The sequence below is a fragment of the Bison bison genome, unplaced genomic scaffold (genome assembly GCF_000754665.1).
Source record: "Bison bison bison isolate TAMUID 2011002044 unplaced genomic scaffold, Bison_UMD1.0 scf7180017864116, whole genome shotgun sequence".
Taxonomy (NCBI): domain Eukaryota; kingdom Metazoa; phylum Chordata; class Mammalia; order Artiodactyla; family Bovidae; genus Bison; species Bison bison.
In genome coordinates this window covers 925,182-948,714 of record NW_011494688.1, presented here as the reverse complement: position 1 = coordinate 948,714, position 23,533 = coordinate 925,182, and the positions used below count along the sequence as shown (strand labels likewise).

At 36.3% G+C, this 23,533-nt stretch overlaps 1 protein-coding gene across 5 annotated transcripts in view; it reads left to right on the top strand.

Moving 5' to 3' along the window:
- The window catches only part of ANK3 (ankyrin 3, node of Ranvier (ankyrin G)), a 381,124-nt gene that overhangs the window by 337,181 nt on the left and 20,410 nt on the right, over nt 1–23,533 (top strand). For 3 of the 5 annotated variants that reach the window (XM_010839394.1, XM_010839395.1, XM_010839397.1), the window contains 9 exons: nt 2,592–2,723; nt 3,623–3,766; nt 6,391–6,699; nt 6,979–7,069; nt 9,324–9,702; nt 11,484–11,534; nt 13,684–13,770; nt 22,635–22,718; nt 22,841–22,900. In XM_010839394.1, coding sequence (XP_010837696.1) covers nt 2,592–2,723; nt 3,623–3,766; nt 6,391–6,699; nt 6,979–7,069; nt 9,324–9,702; nt 11,484–11,534; nt 13,684–13,770; nt 22,635–22,718; nt 22,841–22,900 — 1,337 coding nt within the window. The remainder of the gene's footprint in view (nt 1–2,591; nt 2,724–3,622; nt 3,767–6,390; nt 6,700–6,978; nt 7,070–9,323; nt 9,703–11,483; nt 11,535–13,683; nt 13,771–22,634; nt 22,719–22,840; nt 22,901–23,533) is intronic. The other 2 variants (XM_010839398.1, XM_010839396.1) reach the window with 2 other exon arrangements.

The window sequence follows — 23,533 nt, the reverse complement described above, 5'->3', positions numbered from 1 at the left end:
GCCATTGCCTTCTCCCAAAAGTTAAACATAAATAAATGTTAATTACTGTCATATTTAAAGTCATCTTGCATACTATCAGGGACAGACATTCTCAAGGAAGTAATTATCTATGCTGTCAAAAGGGAGGTTATGAAACTAGATCGTGGCACAAAAGGTCACCTACAATTATTTTTTTCCAATGCCCTGAATCTCGTGCCACCCACCCTCTTCATTAAAAGGACGCCTCTCCTTCTGCCAAGCCCTGCCCTAAGGCACACTGCTACTGACCTAATCTAGTGGAGCTCTGGAAAAAACAGGGGATCTGAGTAATCCTTTGCAGACTATTAAGAATTAATAGCAGTTCATCATGTATAAATATGTATGAACATAATATTTATATTTTCCGGGTGGCTCAAACAATAAAGAATCCTCCTGCAATGCAGGAAATGCAGGTTCGATCCCTGTGTTGGGAAGATCCCCTGGAAGAGGGCACGGCAACCCATTCCAGTTTTCTCGCCTGGAGAACCCCAAGGACAGAGAAAGTCTGGTGGCTACAGTCCATGGACTCACAAGAGTTGGACTATAGTCCATGGGGTAACAAAGAGTCAGACATGAAGTGACTAAGCATGCATGCATATTTTAACACTGGACATTATAATCTGAAAATGTCCTGGAGCTAATGTTGGTTTTGTAGTATTACTTGCCCATAACTATTAGCTTATTTTCTTTAAGCAAAACTAGTCCTTAGTTTTTCAGAGTAAACGTTTGGAGATGTGACATGAAAATAAAGAAGAAACATAAAGTCATAAATTTTGTAAATTCTCAGTGACAATGTCTTTGCTCTTCACTGAGTCTCTAGACAAAGGATATGGTTTGGTCATGAGGACAATAAGGATTACTGTCCTTAAGACACAAAGAGATAAGGAACTTTAAAAAAGTTAACTTTTCTAATTTGAATTACCATATACACAATGAAGGTTATTAGGAAAATTAGCATTTAGAAGGACAAAATTTAAATCCATCCCTCAGAACTCCTGTTAACAAGGAACAATGTACTTTGATTTTTTTTATAAATAATTTTGAAAATGTTCTATACACAATTAATTTTCTTTTTATTTCTTTCTGATCTTGGTTTAATGGATAAGTAACATCCAGTACACATACTTTACAATGGTGTTTTGCTGTCAGTACTAGTGAATCATGAAATAAATTCAGGTTTTGCTTTTTGTTGGTAAAAGGAAGAGAAAATGTGTATCCCATATATTAAGGCTAAGTTCTGCTCTAATAAGATGTAGTTTCATTTCTAGAAGCACCCTAAAGGCTGAAGGCTATAATCAGTTTGCCAGCCACTGCATTAATTAACTCTTCTTTTGTTCAACACACACTCTGTTTTCAGTTTTTGAGTAGGACAAGCCTACAGTGGACATTCATGTATGTAAATAACTGTCTACAACCCTGTGTACTGTCACCGTAGATTTCTAGAAGTTAAATCAGTTGGCCAAAGGATATAGACTTTTTTGAGCCTCTGAATACATTTTGCCAAACTGCTGGAAAGGTTCTTAAGCAGGATAGAATCTCAGCCAATTCTTTTTCCATGGATTTTCCCATTTCTTACTTTTTATAATCACTTAAGGCTAATACACATCTGACAGATTTTTTTAATTGTACAAAAAATATACACTGAAAGGTAAGTCTCCCTATCATCTTTGACTCCCAAATTTCACTCCCCCAAGGCAGCTATTCATATCATGTGTATCCTTCCAGGGATAACTATCTGCATTTACAAGATTGAGTGTATGGCTGTATACACTTAGTTGGACAGAAAGCTTCTCTCCCTTTTATTTCTTACACAAATGGCTGCATATCATAGACAGTGATCTGGCTTTGAGTCATTTCACCTCCCAAGCGGCACTGATGAAACTTGAAGGCATATAGAATACAGTATTATGTGAGGAAAAGATCTATTTCATGAATATTGCCTAGAGAAAAACCCTACTGGCTTCTCTTATGGCATGTTTATGAACTGTAGATCCCTAACTGTCTTATGGGCTTCTCAGGTGGTGCTAAAGAACCCACTTGCCAATGTAGGAGACGGAAGGGAAGCGGGTTCGATCCTTGGGTCAGGAAGATTCCCTGGAGGAGGGTACAGCAACCCACTCCAATATTCTTGCCTGGAGAATCCCATGGACAGAGGAGTCTGGTGGGTCATAGTCCATGGGGTCATAAAGAGTTGCACAGGACTGAAGCGTCTTAGCACACCTATCTTACATGAAGTTTGCTTCAAATTGCAGATAATAATTTGGCTAAATTAAAAGAATCTATCAACATCCTCTTTGAACAGATTAAGAATCTTTATAAAATGATCTCCAAAAGAAATCTGATTATAACCAGGGAATTACCTCAAGAGAGAGAAGTCACAGCCTGTGTATTATCACTACTTTGCTGTGAAATCAAGTATATAAAGATTAATGCCCAAGGCTGTACTTGGGTTTTACTATAGAATTCTTTTCCCTTTTTTTTTTTTTTTTGGTGACATTTAAGCATTACTTTTATAAAATATATGTGATAAAAGTATAACATGAAATCTTAGTAACTCTTTTTCTTTTCTACAGAACTGGCAAGGGAACTGAATTTTTCAGTGGATGAAATCAATCAAATACGTGTGGAAAATCCAAATTCTTTAATTTCTCAAAGCTTCATGTTATTAAAAAAATGGGTAACCAGAGACGGAAAAAATGCTACAAGTATGCTGAAACTATATTGCTTTAACTTTCAAAACTGCATATGTCTAATATTTCAGATAACCCTATTGTTAAGAAAACCACAGTGATCATAAAATAATCACAAGTCTTTTGAAGTTATACTTGTTTACTTTCATGCTAACCTTCTAAACTTCTGTCTTTAGGGAGCTTTTTATGAAGCAAGCAGTAGGGGATTTTTACATTTTGTCTGTAGTTCTGTGACCATGAAAAATGAAAATATAATTCTAGCTGTTCAGTTATGAGGTGGTGGTGGGAAAGACTGTGACGTTACTGCTATGGCCAGAAATGGATGTGCAGGAAAATAGAAGGATAGGACCAAATAATTTCATCCAGCCTGCTCTGTGATGGCAGAGAACTCTCCAGTGTTCTGGGGTTTGGGGTGGTTTAGTTTTGCTGAGGTGAGGGAAAGAGAGTGGTGTATATTGTGACAAATGCAAACCCACAACAATGTGCAGTTACTGTGAGCTTGCCTGAGTCAGCCTGACCTTAGTAAGGCATTAAAATGGTAAGCATCAAGTACAGAGGTGACCAATTCTGACAGTCTAATGGGAGGAAAGTGTTTAAAGTTTTATAAGTTCCCCTTATAACTAAAAGAATCTAGCTCTCTTGAGGCCCATTTGCTCTGCACCTTACCAAGATGGAATGAATGTTGTTGCCATCACACACAGCTTCATAAAATGCTTCTTAAAACCCTAACATCTTTCCCTAGAACTATGAGCTTTCTGAGTCCTCTGAATAGTGAATATTGCAGAGCTGGAGTAAGGAGGATCTAAAATGTCAGGAGGGTCAAGAAAGCCATGCCTTCATATGAATATTGTGAGGATGTAAAAGAAAATAATGTAATCAGGTTTTCAACCTTTTTTTTTTTCATCCTTTTTCAGCTGATGCCTTAACTTCGGTCTTGACAAAAATTAATCGAATAGATATAGTGACTCTGCTAGAAGGACCAATATTTGATTATGGAAATATTTCAGGCACCAGAAGTTTTGCAGATGAGAACAATGTTTTCCATGACCCCGTGGATGGTAATTGAATTTAGTGTTCATATTTACTTAATCATTTGGTAAAATTTGAAAGTGCAGTAGGACAAAGTAGTCATGTAAAACCAACTAAATTGTGATTTGCTTGACTTAATTTCTCATTTTCACAGCTTATTCTCTGCCACAGTCTGCAAACAAACACTCTGTTAGAACAAACTTGATAAATGTCTGTTATATAAAATACAAATAATGAGGTATAAAGGCCTAAGTTAACTGAAAGAGTTGGTATCTCAAGTATATGACCAAATGGAAGAGAATTTAATATCTAGAGAACATGCTGATTTGTCACTTTTTACATTAACCTAAAACACAAGAAGACTCTTCTATTCCTATATGGGTAAAATCAAATTGTGGGTTATTATACAAATTGTTAAGTAAAATGCTTAATTACTGTTTTGAGAACCAATTATTTAAGCATGTGCTTAAAGAGGCTAATATATCACTCAAAAAGCTGTTTTAGTTATTTAGCATTATTTTAACTTCATAGGATGCCATTTTTTGTTTGGCAAAACCTTATCTATTGTGTATAATAAGGTAGCATACTTCCTAATTCAATGAGCATAGATGTCGCCAATAACATAATAATTCCTCTTTTACATTAGCTTAATTTATATAATAATATTGTCATTTCCTTCACTTTGTAAGTTGAGGCTTTTTTTCATCAAAGTATTAAGAAAAGTATTATAAATATGTTTTTCAAAATGCTCATCTACCTTCATAAATGGAAATTTATTCCTATAATGAATTTTGAGTAAAAAATGATTATGTGGAGGCAAGAAGAGGAGCTAGAGATATTTTTCTATTATTTCAATTTTTGAAAAATATGGTGATGATTTTCCCATTTTTAAACAGAAAAGTTAGCCAATAATCAGTAACTTACAAATCTGCACATATGACAAAAGATCTCAAAATTCTTAGAAAGTTTCTGCTTACTAAAGTCAGTAAAAAAATTTAAAGTGTACCTTGTTATCCCCGTAACATAAACATGAGGGTAATAATGTCAAAAGTGGTTTAAGTTTATAAATACTACAGAACCTGGAGAAAAGCTCTCTTCAAGGCTTTGTCTTATAGATGAGACCATGTATTGGTGCCCAGACTCCCTGCACACAAGATAAAGATAGACCAGTGTTATATCAAAGGTTGAATTATTGCCAAACCACAATTTATAGAAGATTTTAATATTCTTTATTGGGAAATTTAAGAAAAGTATTTCTAATAAACAATATCATCAGAAAACAAAGTATTCAATGGAATTGAAAGTCTCATTTAATTTTAACATTTTAGAATCAGAATATTATTAAATTTATAAGGACTTTCTTGTTCCTACATCTTAGTATTTTACATTCCCTATTTTTAAAATTCTTAGGGAAATTTAGGAATGTTTATGAAGTCAACTTTATTTGTGCAGACTATAAACCTCATGTAATCTTAGACAAATTTTCAACAACATTTTGGTTTATGGGTGACCATAACATAAAAAATGTTCAAAACCTATAGCAAGTTGAATTTACAGCCAAAGCTAAATTGATATTTACCTTGGACTAATGGAAAAATTATACTTCAGTTTTGCAGACCAATAAGTCAGAAAATGTGCCTGGTTGCCTTTTTTTCCTGTCTCTCCTCTTTGCTGAACTTTTGTGAAACTTCCTTTCCTCACCATGACCAGACCATTGTTGACTTCTCTCTCTGCTGAAGGAGAAAAATAACTGCCTTAGTACACACAGCAAGGTTTAAAACATGGGAATTGCTCCCTCCTTCCCCTTTGCGTAGGCTGGTTAGTAAACCTCTGTGTTTCACAGGATTGTCATGAACATTCAAAGGCTCTTTGCAAGTGGTTCTCCTCCTGTCTGTTGTGTATCATTTCTTTTCTCTCTTTATTTGATTCGTGGTTCTGAGTGGGTCCCTGCCACCAAGTTCACCAAGACTTCCATACATACAAAACCTTTTCATCTCTGTCACATTATGATACCTGAAAAGTTTACATGGAGTCTTTTCTACTTTATCTGCCTTTGAAATCCTTTTCCTAACATCTTTCTAGATTTTTTTCCACAGTGCTACTGCTCTAAAATCTAGTAGTCATTTCTTTCCAAAGATTAAATTCATTTTTCTTTATTGTAAATTTTATATGAAATAAGTAAGAGTTAAGAATTCAGTAGCATCGCTCTTATGTACAGTTCTTAAGTTATACGTAATTATAAAAATTGGTTTCTTATGGTTTGTTGTATTCAGTCCACCACAATGTGGATTTTGCATGCAAAGAGTATTGATAGAAAGGTATTAATTTGGCCATGGAATAAATGTATCTTACATAATGACAGCTGACTTTATACTGGATTAAATTTGTGAATGTAAGTTACTATATTAAAATGACCAAAATCAATGGAAACAATTTATATCTTAATTAACTAGTATTCTATTTTATTATAGTTTGCCACTAGTCTTTTATTTCATTATATTACAAGTATTTGAATTAAACCAATAAATTTATCAACATTGTTCTGTAATCCATCATACATTTTCATAACTAATATAATTTAAGTCATTCCATGTGTTTCTGTTTGATGTGCTCTAATTCATTTCAGTCAGTCCAAATGTACTGTCTTCCATAGGTTATCCTTCCCTTCAAGTGGAACTGGAAACTCCCACAGGGTTGCACTACACACCTCCCACCCCTTTCCAGCAAGATGATTATTTTAGTGATCTCTCTAGCATAGAATCTCCCCTTAGAACCCCCAGTAGACTGAGTGATGGGGTAGTGCCTTCCCAGGGAAACATAGAGCATTCAGCAGATGGACCTCCAGTTGTAACTGCAGAAGACACGTCCTTAGAAGACAGCAAACTTGAAGACTCAATGCCTTTAACAGAAATACCTGAAGCAGTGGATGTAGATGAGAGCCAGTTGGAGAATATATGCCTGAGTGAGTATCCTCAATACCTCGGAAGGATGGCTGGGGCCCCAAAAGATGTTAAACCAGCAGAGCCATTGAAGCAGACTAGAAAAGTAGGAGTAAGCTCTGAACAGCAAGAGAAAGGAAAATCTGGTCCTGATGAGGAGATAACGGAAGAAAGACTCAAATCTCTATTTGAGGACATCCAACTTAAAGAAGGAGTAGAGTCTGAGGAGATGACAGAAGAAAAAGTACAGGCTATTCTTAAACGTGTTCAGCAAGAAGAACTGGAAATGTCTTCAATTACAGGTTGGCAGAACGAGACATTAAGTGGAAACCTAGAGTCCCCTGCTCAAGCTCGAAGAATAACTGGTGGGTTACTAGATCGACTGGATGACAGGTATGGCTCTGGGTCAGAAAAAGGAAAGTGAAATGAAGGTTACGTGTTAGTTTATCTATTTATCTATCTATCCATCCATCCATCATCCATCCACGCCAAACAGCTTGTAGGATACTCTGACCAGGGATCAATCCCGGGCCCTTGGCAGGGAAAGCGCACAGTCCTAACCACTGCACTGCCAAGAAATTCCAATAGTCTGTTTTAAATATATGCTTTTTAGCAGTTACTCTTTTTCTAAAATTACCATTTCAATTTTGGGATAATACATGCCTTGAAAGGTTTTTGTGAATTTCTTTTACATATTGTTTTTAAATGTCATAGAAAATGCAGAGAAGCAAAAAAAATCATCTGTCCTTATCATACGAAGAAAAACAACATTTTATATATCCTTTCTTTTTCTACATGAATATTTTAGATAATTTGCAACATAGCATATGCTTCCCTGGTGACTCAGCTGATAAATAATCTGCCTGCAATGCAGGAGACCTGGGTTCAATCCCTGGGTTGGGAAGACCCCCTGGAGAAGGGAAAGGCTACCCACTCTAGTATTCTGGCCTAGAGAATTCCATGGGCTGTATAGACCCTGGGGTCGCAAAGAGTAGGACACAACTAAGCGACATTTACTTAATATGTAATTCTTTACCCCCAATAATACTGCGATGATACAAATTTGTTTATAACTAAAGTAATTCCCTAATCATGAAGCCGTCTTTTTTTATAGTGGCCTTCCTGTAGAAAGGTAAGAGCTAGTGTCCTTCAAACACTGGTTCAGACCCCACCATCATTAGGTTCTGCACTTTACGATTTTAATTTCTAAGCTCTAAGAACATCACTGTAATTGGCTTCAAAGATAAGAATACTACTTTCCTCAAACAGGTTTATAGATTGAAAAAGAAAGCCTGTAGCATACCTACCCAATGACCGATGCAAATAGACTCTCAGTAATAATTAGCATTATTTTTCTTTCTACACACATCAGATTAAACTATATTTTACTTCAGTGGCAACTAGTGATAAGCCAGATAAAAAGAACTGATGTTAAGTTTATCTTATAATCATATTTAATATTTTCATATTGCTTGCTCAATAAAAATTCCCAAAGAGGGTATAGACATTTGCAAAGAAGATTTCACAAAACTCCTTTTGAAAAATTGTAACATCAATGAATTCTATGTTCAGCCTACAAAAAAGAGACGATGGAGACAAGATATAGTACTAATTTTGATGTCTGAGTTCAGATATAGTCACATAATTTATAGTTGCATAAGAGGAAATTAGATATAGTTAGGAGTTAGATACAGAGTTATCATATAGAGTTACTTATCATATAGAGTCTTTACAGTATGCTGGGAGTGTCTGTCCTTAAACATATGGAATAGGATTGCTATTAATATTTTTGAGAAAGGTGCTTATTCAGAATCTGATTTATAAGAAATACACATACACACGCATAATATACATATTACACAGAAAACACTGCTCCGCTTTTACTGTCTTCAGAATTCTACAGGTAATAATCGAAGAGGCTGAAAACAATATACAAACTAGAAGATAGAAAGTCTATACTGAAACTAGTAAAACTTAGAAACCCAATTTAAAAGAAAGTAATGGAAGAGAAAGATTTTCAAGAATCTAAAGGGAAGCAGTTCTCACAGGCAGTAGAAGCACCGGGTGAGCACCCACACCCTGATCACCAAGGAGAGTCAGCAGAGGTCAGGAGTGGACAAAACTGAGAATCCAAGTCAGGTTCTCAGGAGCATTCCATGTCTGGAAAAGCATGACGGTAAAATTCACAATTGGAAACATACACGGAGACTGGAACATAGGGTTCTTGGGGATACCAGAACTCTCATCACGGGAATTCACTTTGTCCTTTGTCATCAGATTTTTCATTGGTGATAATAGAAAAGCATTTTGAGATCCCCAGCTCTTTTAGGTTGGTGGGTCTGGGACTCCGGGTATGTCCATGAAGCCAAGGGGCTGTAGAAGTTCAATTAAAACAAAAACAGTGGCAGCACAGCCAGCCAGGTTGCAGATCGGAGTGCAGAGGAAGCCCGGAGCCTGTGTATCATCTCCTCACCCCCTACCACGATGCACCCCCGCAGTTTGAAATCCAATAACCGGATTTTTTATACTTTTCTATTATATGTCTTCAAAAATAGTTAAAAACATGGTTGTTGACAATTCAGAGCCTCGGAAGCCCATTTGCAGTCATATGTTACCATTGTAAATTTCCACATTTTCTCTGTTGCAGCCCTGACCAGTGTAGAGATTCCATTACCTCCTATCTCAAAGGGGAGCCTGGAAAATTTGAAGCCAATGGAAGCCATGCAGAAGTCACTCCAGAAGCAAAGACAAAATCTTACTTTCCAGAATCCCAAAATGATGTAGGGAAACAGAGTGCAAAGGAAACCCTGAAACCAAAAATACAAGGATCTGGTCGTGTTGATGAACCAGCATCATCACTAGCAGCGTATCAGAAGGCTCTAGAAGAAACCAGCAAGTTTGTAATAGAAGAACCTAAACCCTGTGTGCCTGTCAGTATGAAAAAGATGAGTAGGACTTCTCCTGCAGATGGCAAGCCACGGCTTAACCTCCATGAAGAAGAGGGGTCCAATGGGTCTGAGCAGAAGGTACGTCATCTAGTCTTCTACTGTGCTCTCATTTAATCTCAGAGTCCTGACTCTTCCATTTTTTTGATAATCTTGTAGCACTGGGCCCGATATTCTTTACTATTTCCAAATTATAAATATGTGATCAAAAATGGTAACACTAATGATGGGAGTGAAGAAAGTACTGAGTAAAATGTGTGCTGCCATATCTTCGTTCATTAGGAATAAACATCTTTTTAGCCATTTTTCAGAAGGGAAATTACAGGGATGTTAAGTAGTAAGTATCTTAAGATCCAATATTAATTCTGTCTGGGATTTAGATTTCCTGACTTGTCTTCATTCTTGAGGATGGAGGATAATTATCCTCTCCCTCACTGGTTCTTTTACACAATTTAAAGAGTTGCTAGCCTATGACCCAACTACGAGCTCTGTAAGTTCTGTTGCCTGAAAGGGTTTTTTAAAAATTGAAGGAACACAGTTCTCAAGAATAAATGAGGTGGGTATACTACTGTTGATTGATGACATTTAGAAATGTAGCATTAAAAGTATCATTTTAATAACTTTTATATCTAAGTTGATAATTATCTTAATATTTGTTTTTAATCATTTAAAAACCTTACCATCACATAATTATTTGCTTGCTTTTAGTATTTATATGATTTCTTTATATTATTTATTTCTTTACAAGAAATAATATTTCTTTATTCTTTGAGGATAAGTGTTTTTAGACATTAAAAAAATTTTAATTGAAATTATGATTCATAGATGGATATAAGAAAATTAATATCAGTTCTGTTTCCTACATTTTTGACTGCTTTTTGCTGTCTCAATTTTTGTGTCTTTTCATGAACTACGCAGTAGACATAGATTGAGAGTTATATGTCTTTGGAATAGTAGTATTTGAAGTTTTCCATAAAACATCAAGTTTACTTAAGATCTTCTACAGTGTTTTGGGTAGAAAAAAAAATCTTCTGTAAAATAATGAATCCATAATTAATTTTAAGTTTAGAAAAATTTAGTAAACTCCTAACCACTTAAAAGCTAATTATCAGCTTATTAACTAATCATATCCTTTCCTTTTCCCTTCTGCAGGCTATTTTTTTTTTATTACTTTCCTGCTTGTTAGGAAGGAAAGTGAAAGGAAGTAAAATTCTTGGGCTTTTCTTTCATTTCCTTCCTGACAAGTGTTGTTTTCAGTATTGATTTCTGCCTTTTTGTTAACTCTCAGTATATTTAAGCAGTATGACTTTGGATAGCATGTTCCCTTTTAAAATGAGCCCACAAACTATAGTGAGGACCTATAGATGGGAGGGGCTACATAGTGATGTTTTAATGATGAAAATGTATTCTGCACAAGCCCATTAGAAATTGATAGGAAAGTTCTGAAATCAAATGACAATATAAATGTAAGTATTTCTATGTATGTACATGTGCCTACATATTGCCCACTGGGGAACCATTTTCATTTGAAAATGAAAGGCTTAACCCTGGATGGAAATGCAGCTGAATTCATCAGTAATGGAAAATAATCACTGTTAAAAAATGTTTTTGCGATTTCTTATAAGTGAGTTTGTGCCTTTAGTGTTGGTCACTGGTCCTACCCCAGTGCAAAATGTCTTCAGAAGTATAGCAATTCATAATGAAGTTAAAGCTTCCAGAAGATAAGAGTCTGACCTCTCAAGAAATCCGAAGATGTTCAGGATGTCTCTTCTGTGATTAGACCATAGTACAATAGCAACCAACTAGGTCATCGGATGTATGATCTCAGAAAACAGCCCCCTTTTTGTCCCCTGAAAAATCAGGTCAAAAGACCGGGTGCAGCTCTTACACGGATGACTGCCTGCTGTTACAAGGTAAAATTCTGCTACTTTCCACCACTTTCCATGCAGCAACCCATGGCAAGGAGTACTCAGAAAAATTCCATTTGGTCTCCGAGTTACCCTCTGTGCCACTGCCCAAGAGAATTCTCTAAAAGGAATCCTGATCAAGATTCTACTACCATCTCCTCTCTACCCTTCACCTTAATATTGGCAGAGATTGCACAGAGAAAAATGGAACAAACATTAGCCAAATGGCCACGTATTCTTTATCTGAGGGCCTGGTCTCAGATGATTCTTGATAGGATTATGATATAATTGACATCTAGCTTTATCGTTAATGTTTACATTAAGATATGTTCTTCTGCTTTTAAATATCTCAGTGAAAATCCTTCCCCAGTCTAAGATTCTGCATATGGATAATTCAGGTTTAACTTTCTCTTCTGCCTCATCTAATCTATTAATCGCTGAATGCTCAGTAATGCTTTTGCAAGATGAATCTGTCTTACCTTTTTCTGCATTTTTTAGCCATTGTAAGCCCCCCCCCTTCACAATATTTAGATCATTCTAAGTGTCCAGAATGCATGGTCCTTTTCTTAAAAATTTTTAAAGTAATAGGCAATGTATCAGTCAGTATCTTTGCAAGGACTAAGTAACTTAAAAACTATTTCCTTTTGACACCATATTATTCAATAGGGTATTTTGTTCAGATGAAATTTCCTACAAAGGTAAGATTGATATTACTGTAACATTTTAGAATATTTGGTAAGTTTACCTTTGGTAAAAATGGCCTACTTTATTATCTATTGTATTTGAATAATATTTCATTAATTTTTGCTAACACTTATGCCTCCTTTAACAGTTTTACATATTTTTCCCTATTTTTACCAATATTAGCTACAATTTCTATCTCTGAGACTATCAGATTTGGCATAACTAGTACACTTAGAAAACAAAATACTAAAATCATTTCCATTAACATTTAGAAAAAAAATTATTCAGTATGTACTCCTGGACCATGACATTTAAGTAAAAACTGAAGATAATTTTCCCTTTGACTTATGACTCTATCACTTAGTAGTTTTTCCTTATTCCTATTCTTATCACCTAAAAATTAATATTGTGTATAATTACCATATTCTTATCTGTAGTTATCTGTGAAATGTTTGTTTTAATTTCATATAATTTCTTTAAAATAACACCTCAGGCTTTCACCTATTTTACGTTCTTTCATTTGAATACAGGAATAAACATCTACTGAGTTCCAGTTGTGTATTAGGTGCAAATCATGCTGATATATTTGTATACCTTTTGCAATGTTCAAAATAACATATCATAAAAATCAGAAATACTATGCCTTTTTCTGTAGATCAAGTCAAAGATGGCCTTAATTGTAAGGTTATACATTCATGTCAAATGTATAATATTTATTTTTAAACTAGTTTTAAATCTATACTGTTTCCCCAAACTAACAATTAGTAGCATGTATGTCGTTTCTGATGCCAAAGTCTCCATAATTGTTATTTTTAAGAACTCACAATTTTACTATCTTGATCTTTACCTGCATATGTATATTTATGCATTTATATATGCATTGCATTTATATATACACATAAGTATATATATGCAGGTAAAGGTCAAAGTAATATATATATTTTATATATACTTTATACTAATATTTATACACATATATACATACATATCAGAGAAGGCAACGGCACCCCACTCCTGTACTCTTGCCTGGAAAATCCCATGGATGGAGGAGCCTGGTGGGCTGCAGTCCATGGGGTCGCTAAGAGTCAGACACAACTGAGCGACTTCCCTTTCACTTTTCACTTTCACGCACTGGAGAAGGAAATGGCACCCCACTCCAGTGTTCTTGCCTGGAAAATCCCAGGGGCAGCGGAGCCTGGTGGGCTGCCGTCTAAGGGGTCCCACAGAGTCGGACACGACTGTAGCGACTTAGCAGCAGCAGCCATACGTATACAGAGTAATTTCATTTAGAATCCTACTCAAAATTTCCTTCCACTTAAATTTTTTTAAGATTTCCACAAATATACATCATGATTTTCCTTAGAGGGAGATCTAGCAAGTGAAAAAGTAATTCTTTCTTGATTTCCTTTCTCAGAATGTCTTTTATTTTTAAATGTGATGGTAAAAATTATACTAAAAATGCATTTATCAGGACTTGAAAGGCAGTGAGAGTGATTCAAGCTCGGAGGAGGAACGGAGAGTCACTACCCGAGTTATTCGCCGACGTTTGATTATAAAGGTATCCCAAAGCTAGATCAGTGTGGGGCAATGCTGTATTACTAGAACCTTCCTTGTGGTTTGGAAAATTCAGCATGCTTGGTAACTAAACAGTGCTGTGTGTGTTGGCATATTTGAAAACTGATAAAAACAACCACTGAAAGGACAAACTCACGTCGCATGGTAGTGAGTATTCTGTCTAGGCCTGTGTTTGACATGTGGCAGTTGTCATTTTATCTGAGAGTTCTTGGCATTTGTATCCTGCTTTCCTTGGAGAAGTGTTCTGTGTGTGAACAAAGATTCTATCTTGGTGAGAGAATAGTTCATATCAAATGCAATGTTCAACTGAAATCCCAGAGGCTGTTATGAAGTATGAGGTAAGATAAAGAAGAAAGAGAAGAACGAAAAGGCTCCCTTCTCAGTCTTCCCAGTTTTTAAGTTAAAATCAGTTCTTCTCAATCAATCAGTGACTAAGAATTCAGTGTTATAGCCTGGCATAGATGTATGTGAGACGATGTAAACCAAGCAAAACTTCCTGAAATAAGGTTTTTAACTTGACTGACATACAAAAAAATCAGGCTGTATTTTTTTAAGTAGGGGAAGCAAGTCTTACTGCAAGTGAAAAATGTAATTCCACCCTGTTCGAGTACAACTGAACACTATGAATAAATCTTGATTTCCCCCACAAAGGCCTTCTGAAGTACTGACCTTGTTCATGGGCGATCCCACAGACTCCTTCTTGCAGTAAGCTGTTTATCTTCATTACTATGTCTTTAGAGAGATCTTTCTTGATGTTAGAATAATTTGAGTGCAGAGAACTAGGAAGCCATTTTCAATACACGCCTTTGAATATGGTCCAAATAACCTGAGGCTCCTTGGTTGGCAGCTCTGAAGAGAAAGAAAGGAAAGGAAGTATCTATTGAAAACCACTTACCAAACTTATCACCCATTTCCAAAGTGTCTGGAGACCCAAAAGAGAGGCAGGGAAGTCGGCTTACGTATCCCCAACTTCTCAATCCTGCTGCTTATAAATACTTTTCAGGTAGATGAGATGAAAGAAGAGAAGCAAATATGCGAAATCTGCTCTAGTCTAATTTTTCTAATACTCTGGAAACATCGGAGAAGAAAATAAGTCCTTGTCTAAATCCTAAATTATCCACAAATCAACCTCGAGCTCAATAGGTGCCATCACGTCTTTGAAAATTCCACGTAGGCAAGCCAAATTACTTACTGATAGCAGGTCATATGCTTGCAAATATACTAGATATCGATAAAGTCCTCATAATCTCATAAAGATACTTCATAAAGATACCTTCCACACATTTTCTGGGATTAAAGGGAAGAAATATTTAATTTGTTTTTTCAGGACATATTCTGAATATTCTGCCATTATTCTGCTCAGGCTTTGCTAGTCCCATGATTACTGTCTTTAAGAAGTACTATTTTAAAGTAAAACATCTAGACAAAGCAAACCAGACATAATGGCTTTATGCTTAACATACGACATACTCATGTTGCATCAAATTCACCTCATTCATTTATAACAGCTGCCCAGTAGAGAATTTGACTCCTGTACATATGACAGAAGGAAATAGACATAATCCTGCATAAAAAGTGGGAGAGAATGTAGAGAAGTTTTACTCTGGAGAATACTAAAAATAGGAACATCAACCCCCTCCCTAAGTCAATGAGGGTTATTTTGGTCTCCTAAAATTCTAGACATGCACTAGCAAGTCAGCTTTTAAGTAATTTTGTTAGCATGAATTATTTATATATTTAAGTGTAACATATAATTATATATATATATAAACATTTTTATTAAGAGCTTAAGTTTAAAAGACTGAAATACACTATGATGTTATAGGCTTCATAAAACACAGGAGACTGTGTGCTCTCCAAATCTTCACTCCTTGAAGTCAGTGTAATTTTAGGGAGGTTGAGTGGAATCATCAGAAGATGGATTTTATAAATGGGGAGGTCATTGTATAAATAATGGAATCATTTAAACAAGCTTTGAGAAATGTCTTTTATATTTGTCAGAAAACCCAAAAGCTAAAGAATAACTATAATTATAATTAGAAGGTATAATAGGTATAACAAAAAATCTTTGTAAACTATATATATAGAAATCTTTCTGGTTACTTTTTTTCTGATCAGATTTTGGGGGCCCTTGAAAAAGAACACATTTCTTTTGCTTTTTCTCTTTATTCCATACACTCGTACCTTCATAATGTAAAGGAGCTTGAGACTGCAAGTACGACACGGTAAATGTCACATGGGCTCCATCTCTGTTTAAAAAAAAAAAAAAAAACATAAAATGAGAATGTTAGGACCTAAAGGAGTCATTGAGACTAAAATTATTTCTTCTCCTAGATGATAAAACCAAGCATTAGAGATGAATTGATTTACCCAAAATCACTCAGCTGGATGTTAAAAATTCTGGAACCAGAACCCAACCCCTGGCCCTCTAGTGACGCACCTTCTACCTGCCTTTTCCACAATACTGTATTCTCTTCCAGGACAAAATGAAAGGGAGTAACTTTTCCTAGATTCAATTAGGCACTTGGTCACTTAGACTTTTCCAGTAGTACAGAAGGAGACAGCATTAGGCTATTTTTCTTGGAAACCGTTTGATGGGGCTGGAATGCCAGGAATTTGACCTACTTATGGAGGCTGTCCAACTTGGACTGAACCAGTATATTTACACTGTTTGCTATAGTAATCCCCTCGGCACTTAGAATCTAGAGCTGATAACTGTTTGAGAGTTGCTCCCCCCTTCCAGAGCTAGCTTTCGCCAGGAAGTACCAATGGAAACAGTAGATTCCGTTACCTCAGGTCTAGGCAAATCTGTCTTTATAGCCATTCAAGTTGTATAGTAAAGAGGATGAAAGCATAATTTTATGATTTTTCTCTTTCATTTCATATGTGAATTCATTTTCTAATTTTTAAATATTTTTTGTTTAATATTCTCAAGTCCCTAAGAAATGAATGAACTTAAACTCTCCCATTTGTTTAGGGATTTTTAAATTTTATAAGTATATTCATTTATTCATATATAATATCACGGTGGTTTCAAATTTGGAAGCAGTTTAAGTAAACTGACCAGTCTCTATGAGCTTGTTTATATTATTTGCTCAGCAAATTCTATGATTACATAGGTAAAAATTTTAATTCAAACCATTGTGAACTTTGATAAAATTCAAACAACTGAATTTTTACTATATAGTTCAACTATATTTTTATTTCTACTTTTGAGTAATTTTACTGATTTTCAAAACAAGCATTTAAATGTGTGTTTTTCCCCACCAAACAATTCAAAAGTACAAAAAAGTTCAACATATCCATTCCACTTACCAGAGGTAACTGTTATTCACAAGCCTCAGATTGTTTTATATACCTATAACAGTATGTATGTGTACACAGAATATACATGTACATAGATCCCCAGAATGTGGGTTTCTAGGAATATGAAAATGGGTTATACTATACATGTTGCTTAGCAATTTGCTAAGTTTATATAAATATATATAGAGAGAGAGAAGAGAAAAATAGAAATCCTAAAATGCAGTACTTCCAAAGGGAAGTACAGCTAGTCTTCATAAAGGTGGCTACCAGGAATGATACTGTGACACTATATGTGCTCTAATTTTCCTTTGAAATAGGCAAGGAAAAAGTAGGTGGAGATATTGCCAAAAATAATGCCATTACCAAAAGTAGCATGGAAATTTTATTTACTTAAAAGTACAAATATTTTCAAGAACTTCAGAGAGCCTCTGATGTACCTGACAAATGAAAGATGAAAAAAAATTTTTACATGTATTTTGTGACACTTTACTAACTTTCCAGTCTATCTAATTAACTACTATCTAATCCATTCTCCAAATTTAGTGAGTTTTTACATAATCATGCAACTCGTTTTGACCTTACTAAGGCACTAGTTGACCATATTTAGTGCCCATTTAAGATTAAGATAAGTATCTTTACCTTTAGTTATACATAAATAGTATGAATTTTCAGTAGGAAACAATGCCTGCATACCACAGCAGATCTCATCAACCTATATTGCTTGTTATTTATAAACAAGACTTTGCTTTTTTCTAAGGCTATTAATATAAATCAATATACTTAAATGTATTTTCTGTGCTTATAAATATACCTACTAGAAATGTCTTTCAGAGAGTGTCTGAAAATTGGCATCTTTCCCCACTGAAGAGTCAATTTATAACCATCTCTAATAGGTGGCAATTTTAATGGATTTTCCTAGGATCCTGGAATTGTCTTAACACTCAAGGACCTGGACATGTCCAGTAGTTACCTCAAACATATCTCACTTACTCATGTTTAAACTATAGTGAAATCTTTCATGACCTTTTTTGAGTTTTCTGGTTCCTCTAAGCCTTTACTTGTAAAATAATGTTTTTTCCTAAATGTGTAAAACCAACCATTGTTGTTGTTCAGGTGCTAAGTTGTGCCTGACTCTTTGCAACCCATGGACTCCATGACTCCTCTGTTAACTCCTGTCCCAGAGTTAGCTCAAATTCATGTCCATTGAGTCAATGATGCTATCTAACCATCCCTGCCGCTCCCTTCTTTTGCCTTCAGTCTTTCCCAGCATCAGTCTTTGCCAGGGAGTCGGCTCTTCACATCAGCTGGCCAAAGTATTGAAGCTTCAGCTTCAGCATCAGTCCTTCCAGTGAATATTCAGGTCTGATTTCCTTTAGGATTGACTGGTTTGATCTCCTTGCAGTCCAAGGGACTCTCAAGAGTCTTTCTCGCAATCACATCCCTACATGACTACTGGAAAAATGTAGCCTTGACCTCTGTCAGCAAAGTGATTGTCTCTGCTTTTTAATATGCAGTGTAGTTTGATGGGTTTGATCTCTGGGTTGGGAAGATACCCTAGAAAAGGGAATACCTAACCATTCCAGTTTTCTTGCCTGGAGAATTTCATGGACAGAAGAGCCTGGCAGGCTACAGTCCATGGGGTCACAAAAGTCAGACACAACTGAGCAGCTAACACTAGATTTGTCATAGATTTCCTTGCGAGGAGCAAGTGTCTTTTAATTTCATGACCGAAGTCACCATCTGCAGTGATTTGGGAGCCCAAGAAAGTAAAATCTGTCACTGCTTCCACTTTTCCCCCTTATATTTGACATGAAGTAATGGTATGATCAGATGCCATGAACTTAGTTTTTTCAATATTGAGTTTAAAGCCAGCTTTTTCACTCTCCTCTTTCACCCTCATCAAGGGTCTCTTTAGTTTCTCTTCATTTTCTGCCATTAGAGTGGTATCATCTACATACCTGAGGTTGATATTTCTCCTGGCAATGTTGATTCTGGGAGAAAACAGCCAGCCTGTGCTTCATTCAGCCCAGCATTTCACATGATGTACTTTGCATAAAAGTTTAATAAGCAGGGTGACAGTATGCGGCCTTGTCATGCTTTGCTAAGTCACTTCAGTAGTGTCCGACTCTGTGCGACCCCACAGACGGCAGCCCACCAGGCTCCCCTGTCCCTGGGATTCTCCAGGCAAGGACACTGGAGTAGGTTGCCATTTCCTTCTCCAATACATGAAAGTGAAAAGTGAAAGTGAAGTCGCTCAGTCGTATCCGACTCTTAGCGACCCCATGGACTGCAGCCTACCAGGCTCCTCTGTCCATGGGATTTTCCAGGCAAGAGTACTGGAGTGGGGTGCCATTGCCTTTTCCGCAGCCTTGTCATATTCCTTTCCAAATTTTGAACCAGTCCGTTGTTCCATGTCTGGTTCTAACTGTTGCTTCTTGACCTGCATAAAGGTTTCTCAGGAGACAGGTAAGGTGGTGTGGTATTCCCATCTCTTAAGAATTTTCCACAGTTTGTTGTGATCCACACAGTCAAAGGCTGTTGTGTAGCCAGTGAAGCAGAAGTTGATGTTTTTCTGGAACTCCCTTGCTTTCTCCATGATCCAATGAATGTTGACAATTTGATCTCTGGTTTCCCTGCCTCTTTGAAACCCAGCTTGGACAGCTGGAAGTTCTCAGTTCATATACCGCTGAAGGATTTTGAGCATAACCTCGCTAGCATGTGAAATGAGCTCAATTGTACAGTCATTTGAACATGCTTTGGCATTGCCCTTCTTTGGAATTGGAATGAAAACTGACCTTTTCCAGTCCTGTGGCCACTGCTGAGGTTTCAAATTTGTGATATATTGAGTGCAGCATTTTAATAGCATCATCTTTTAGGATTTGAAATAGCTCAGTTGGAATTCCATCACCTCCACTAGCTTTGTTCGTAGTAATGCTTCCTAAGGCCCACTTGACTTCACACTCCAGGATATCTGGCTCTAGGTGAGTGACCACAGCATCATGGTTATCCTTGTACAGAAGAACTGTACATTAAAAAGTCTTAATGACCTGGTTATCCAGGTTATCCAGGTTAACCTGGTTATCCAGGTCATTAAGACTTTTTTATGTACAGTTCTTCTGTGTATTCTTGCCACCTCTTAATCTCTTCTGCTCCTGTTAGGTCCTTGCCATTTCTGTCCTTTATCATGCCCATCTTTGCATAAAATGTCCCCTTGATCTCTCCAATTTTCTGTAAGAGATTTCTAGTCTTCCCCATCCTATTGTTTGTCTCTATTTTTTGCATTGTTTATTTAAGAACTCTTTCTTATCTCTCCTTCCTATTCTCAGGAACTCTGCATTCAGTTGTGTATATCTTTCCTTTTCTCCTTTGCCTTTTGCTTTTCTTCTTTCCTCAACTATTTGTAAAGTTTCCTCAGACAACCACTTTGCTTTCTCGCATTTCTTTTTCTTTGGGATGGTTTTGGTCACTGCCTGCTATATAACATTACGAACCTCTGTCCATAGTTCTTCAGACTCTACCAGATCTAATCTCTTGAATCTACTTGTCACCGCTACTGTATAATCATAAGGGATTAGATTTAGGTCTTACCTGAATGGCCTAGTGGTTTCCCTACTTTCTTCAAATTAAGCCTGAATTTTGCAATAAGCAGCTCATGATCTGAGCCACAGTCAGCTCCAGGTCTTGTTTTTACTGACTGTATAGTGCTTCTCTGTCTTTGGCTACGAAGAATATAATTAATCTGATAATGGTGTTGACCATCTGGTAATATTCATACGTAGACTCATCTCTTGGGTCATTGGAAAAGGATATTTGCTTTGACCAGTGTGTTCTGGCCTTTGCCCTGCTTCATTTTGTACCCCAAGGCCAGACATGCCTGTTATTCCAAGTATCTCTTGACCAATGGTGCAAAACATAAGTAATACTCCTTAAGAACTTGTTACAGATTTTAGTGCATTCAGGCAGGACACCTCTACACATTTTTCTATTTCCTTCCCTCTCTTAACTGTGCTAAATGAAATTAGTCATAAACAAGGTTCAAGATGAACTAAACAAGCATGAACAACAAGAAACATCTTGTTTTATTTTCATCCCATCTCTGTACTCCAGTGAGGTAAAATGAGTCAAATATCCCATGCATGACCTATGAGCCCACAATTTATAAGAAAACAAAGTCACTTCGTAAAAAAAAAGAAAACAGAGTTTTGTTAGCAAAATAAGGTAGATTTCAGTTAGTCTTTGTTATTTTAAACCAGAACTTCCTTTCTACGGGCTGTAATAAAAACAATCATAGAATTTCTCACCATCGGCAGACACTGGCAAAATTCTCAGAACTACCACCTTTCCCATGACCGTAACATTAAAAGAGTTAGAATCCTAACTCTCCCAGAAACTCAGCTGTCTTCATCAAGATTTGCCATTTTTCCCTTTAAAAAAAAAAAAGAAAAAAGTACAGGGTACAGTAACTATAGTACATAGTACTATTGCATTGCCCAGGTCACCTCTTCAACAAGAAGTTTTACTACAGGTCAGCAGGTCTCTAAAGTGGGTCTGCACTTAAGGTGTTTGTTCTTGTTCCCCAAAACTCTTAAGTGAGACTGACCTAATGTTGACACCAGTGAAGAAGGTAATGTGTTATAAATACAGTCCTATTTTTGCTCTCTGAGTGGTTTTTCTTATCATATAATCATAAAGCTAATAGGTATTAAGGAACCATCTAAATCTACTGAGCTATTAGCAGGAAAATATGAGGCCACCTTGGCAAGTTAAGAATTGATTCCCTTTTTTTAACTCACCAGAGGAAGAACCTTGACAATTTCCTCTTCTAAATCAGATAGCAGTCACTACCTGAAAGATGCCATCATAACATTCCTTAAGTAATTAATCAGTCATCACAGAGGGTTCCTTCACTTAAAGATGATATTCTGAAACTATGTACTTCATCAGACATGGTTATTAGCATATACAACTTATGAAAGGCTAAGTGTAGAAAAAAATAAGGTTTTCTCTGTACTCTCAACTTTTCTCACAGTACTAGAAAAAAATGTACATATTACCCTCAGTAAAGGAATTTTTAAATTAAGCAAAGAGTGATTAATATAATACCCCAACTAAGATTCAAATTAGATACAAGGCAATCCACCAAAATGAGAGATTTGGTAGAACTAGTGAAGAAACATTTATTCAAAGTGAAATAATCTAATTAGAGCTCTAATCATTAGCTAAATCTTTTTTCAACAAATAAAACCTTTTTGTCTGTCTATCGATGTATAACTGCATTGTATGATTACATATTTTCAAATTCTTCCTTCTTGGAGTTTGTTGCTAACCATCATTCTTATATGTATTTGAGGTTTAATGCTTTGAATGTTGTTGACTGCTAAATAATTCCATGGAGTCAGTCTTCTCCCCTTGCCCTCGAATAGCAAGTAGAGTTTTATACCTTCTTTTTCTAAAATTCCACAGAGCATGTGTGTGGTGTATGGAGAGGTGTGGAGATCTATGCATCTAGTTTATTGCTAATCTTTATGCCACATCCTTTAGGGAGAGGAAGCAAAAACCATTCCTGGTGAATCTGTCACAGAAGAACAGTTTACTGATGAAGAAGGCAACCTCATCACCAGAAAAGTAATCACCAACGGGATTTCATGCTTCTCTTGGGTTTAGATTTTCTATTTGTTTGCTATAGTGTCAGTTCTTGAAACAGAAGAGAGAAAAAGCTCTCCTTTTCACTATTGCTTCCTATACAGATCACTCGGAAAGTACTAAGACGAATTGTTATCCCACAAGAGAGAAAACATGATGACGTGGTAATGGAGAGGAACTGTCAAAAAGAAAGCAGAGGATAAAGGCTTTGTGAACGCTTTAGAACATGCTTCTAACAGCCTGGCATCTGCAGTGTGGCAGCTTGAAGCATTTGCTGCTTTTGACATCTTGTGTATTTGATCAGGGTCAAAGAAAAAGACTTTCCTTCCTAACATTCTTTAACACCATATACTTTTACTATCTTTAGAGTTTTCACAGAAATCATTTCATTTATGGAGGATGGAATGTGCCAGTTCAAGCATGGGAGAGAAAATTTAAAAACCCTCCACCACAACCAAATCCCTTGGCCATCCCCGACCCTAGCCCTCCCGGCCCAGCACTTTACCAGCAGCCAAGGACCTGGAGAGAGAGCACTTGTTTCCAGCAGATGCACAAGGTTTAATTAAAAGTCAGAGTGATAAAAGCTTGTCATAAGATCCTTACACTGAATCTCTTTCCAGTATATTCTACAGGGGAATACAAATCCCCCTCCCCCCCATCTTAGCCTGAAGACGATTTTCCTCTCTGGGTTAACAACAGCCCATCTCCCGTGTACCAGTTAAAGAACCAAAGTCATCACCGAGCAGCGTAACTCAGCAAATGAATCTCTAACTCCCAGAGAAAACATCTCTGGTTAT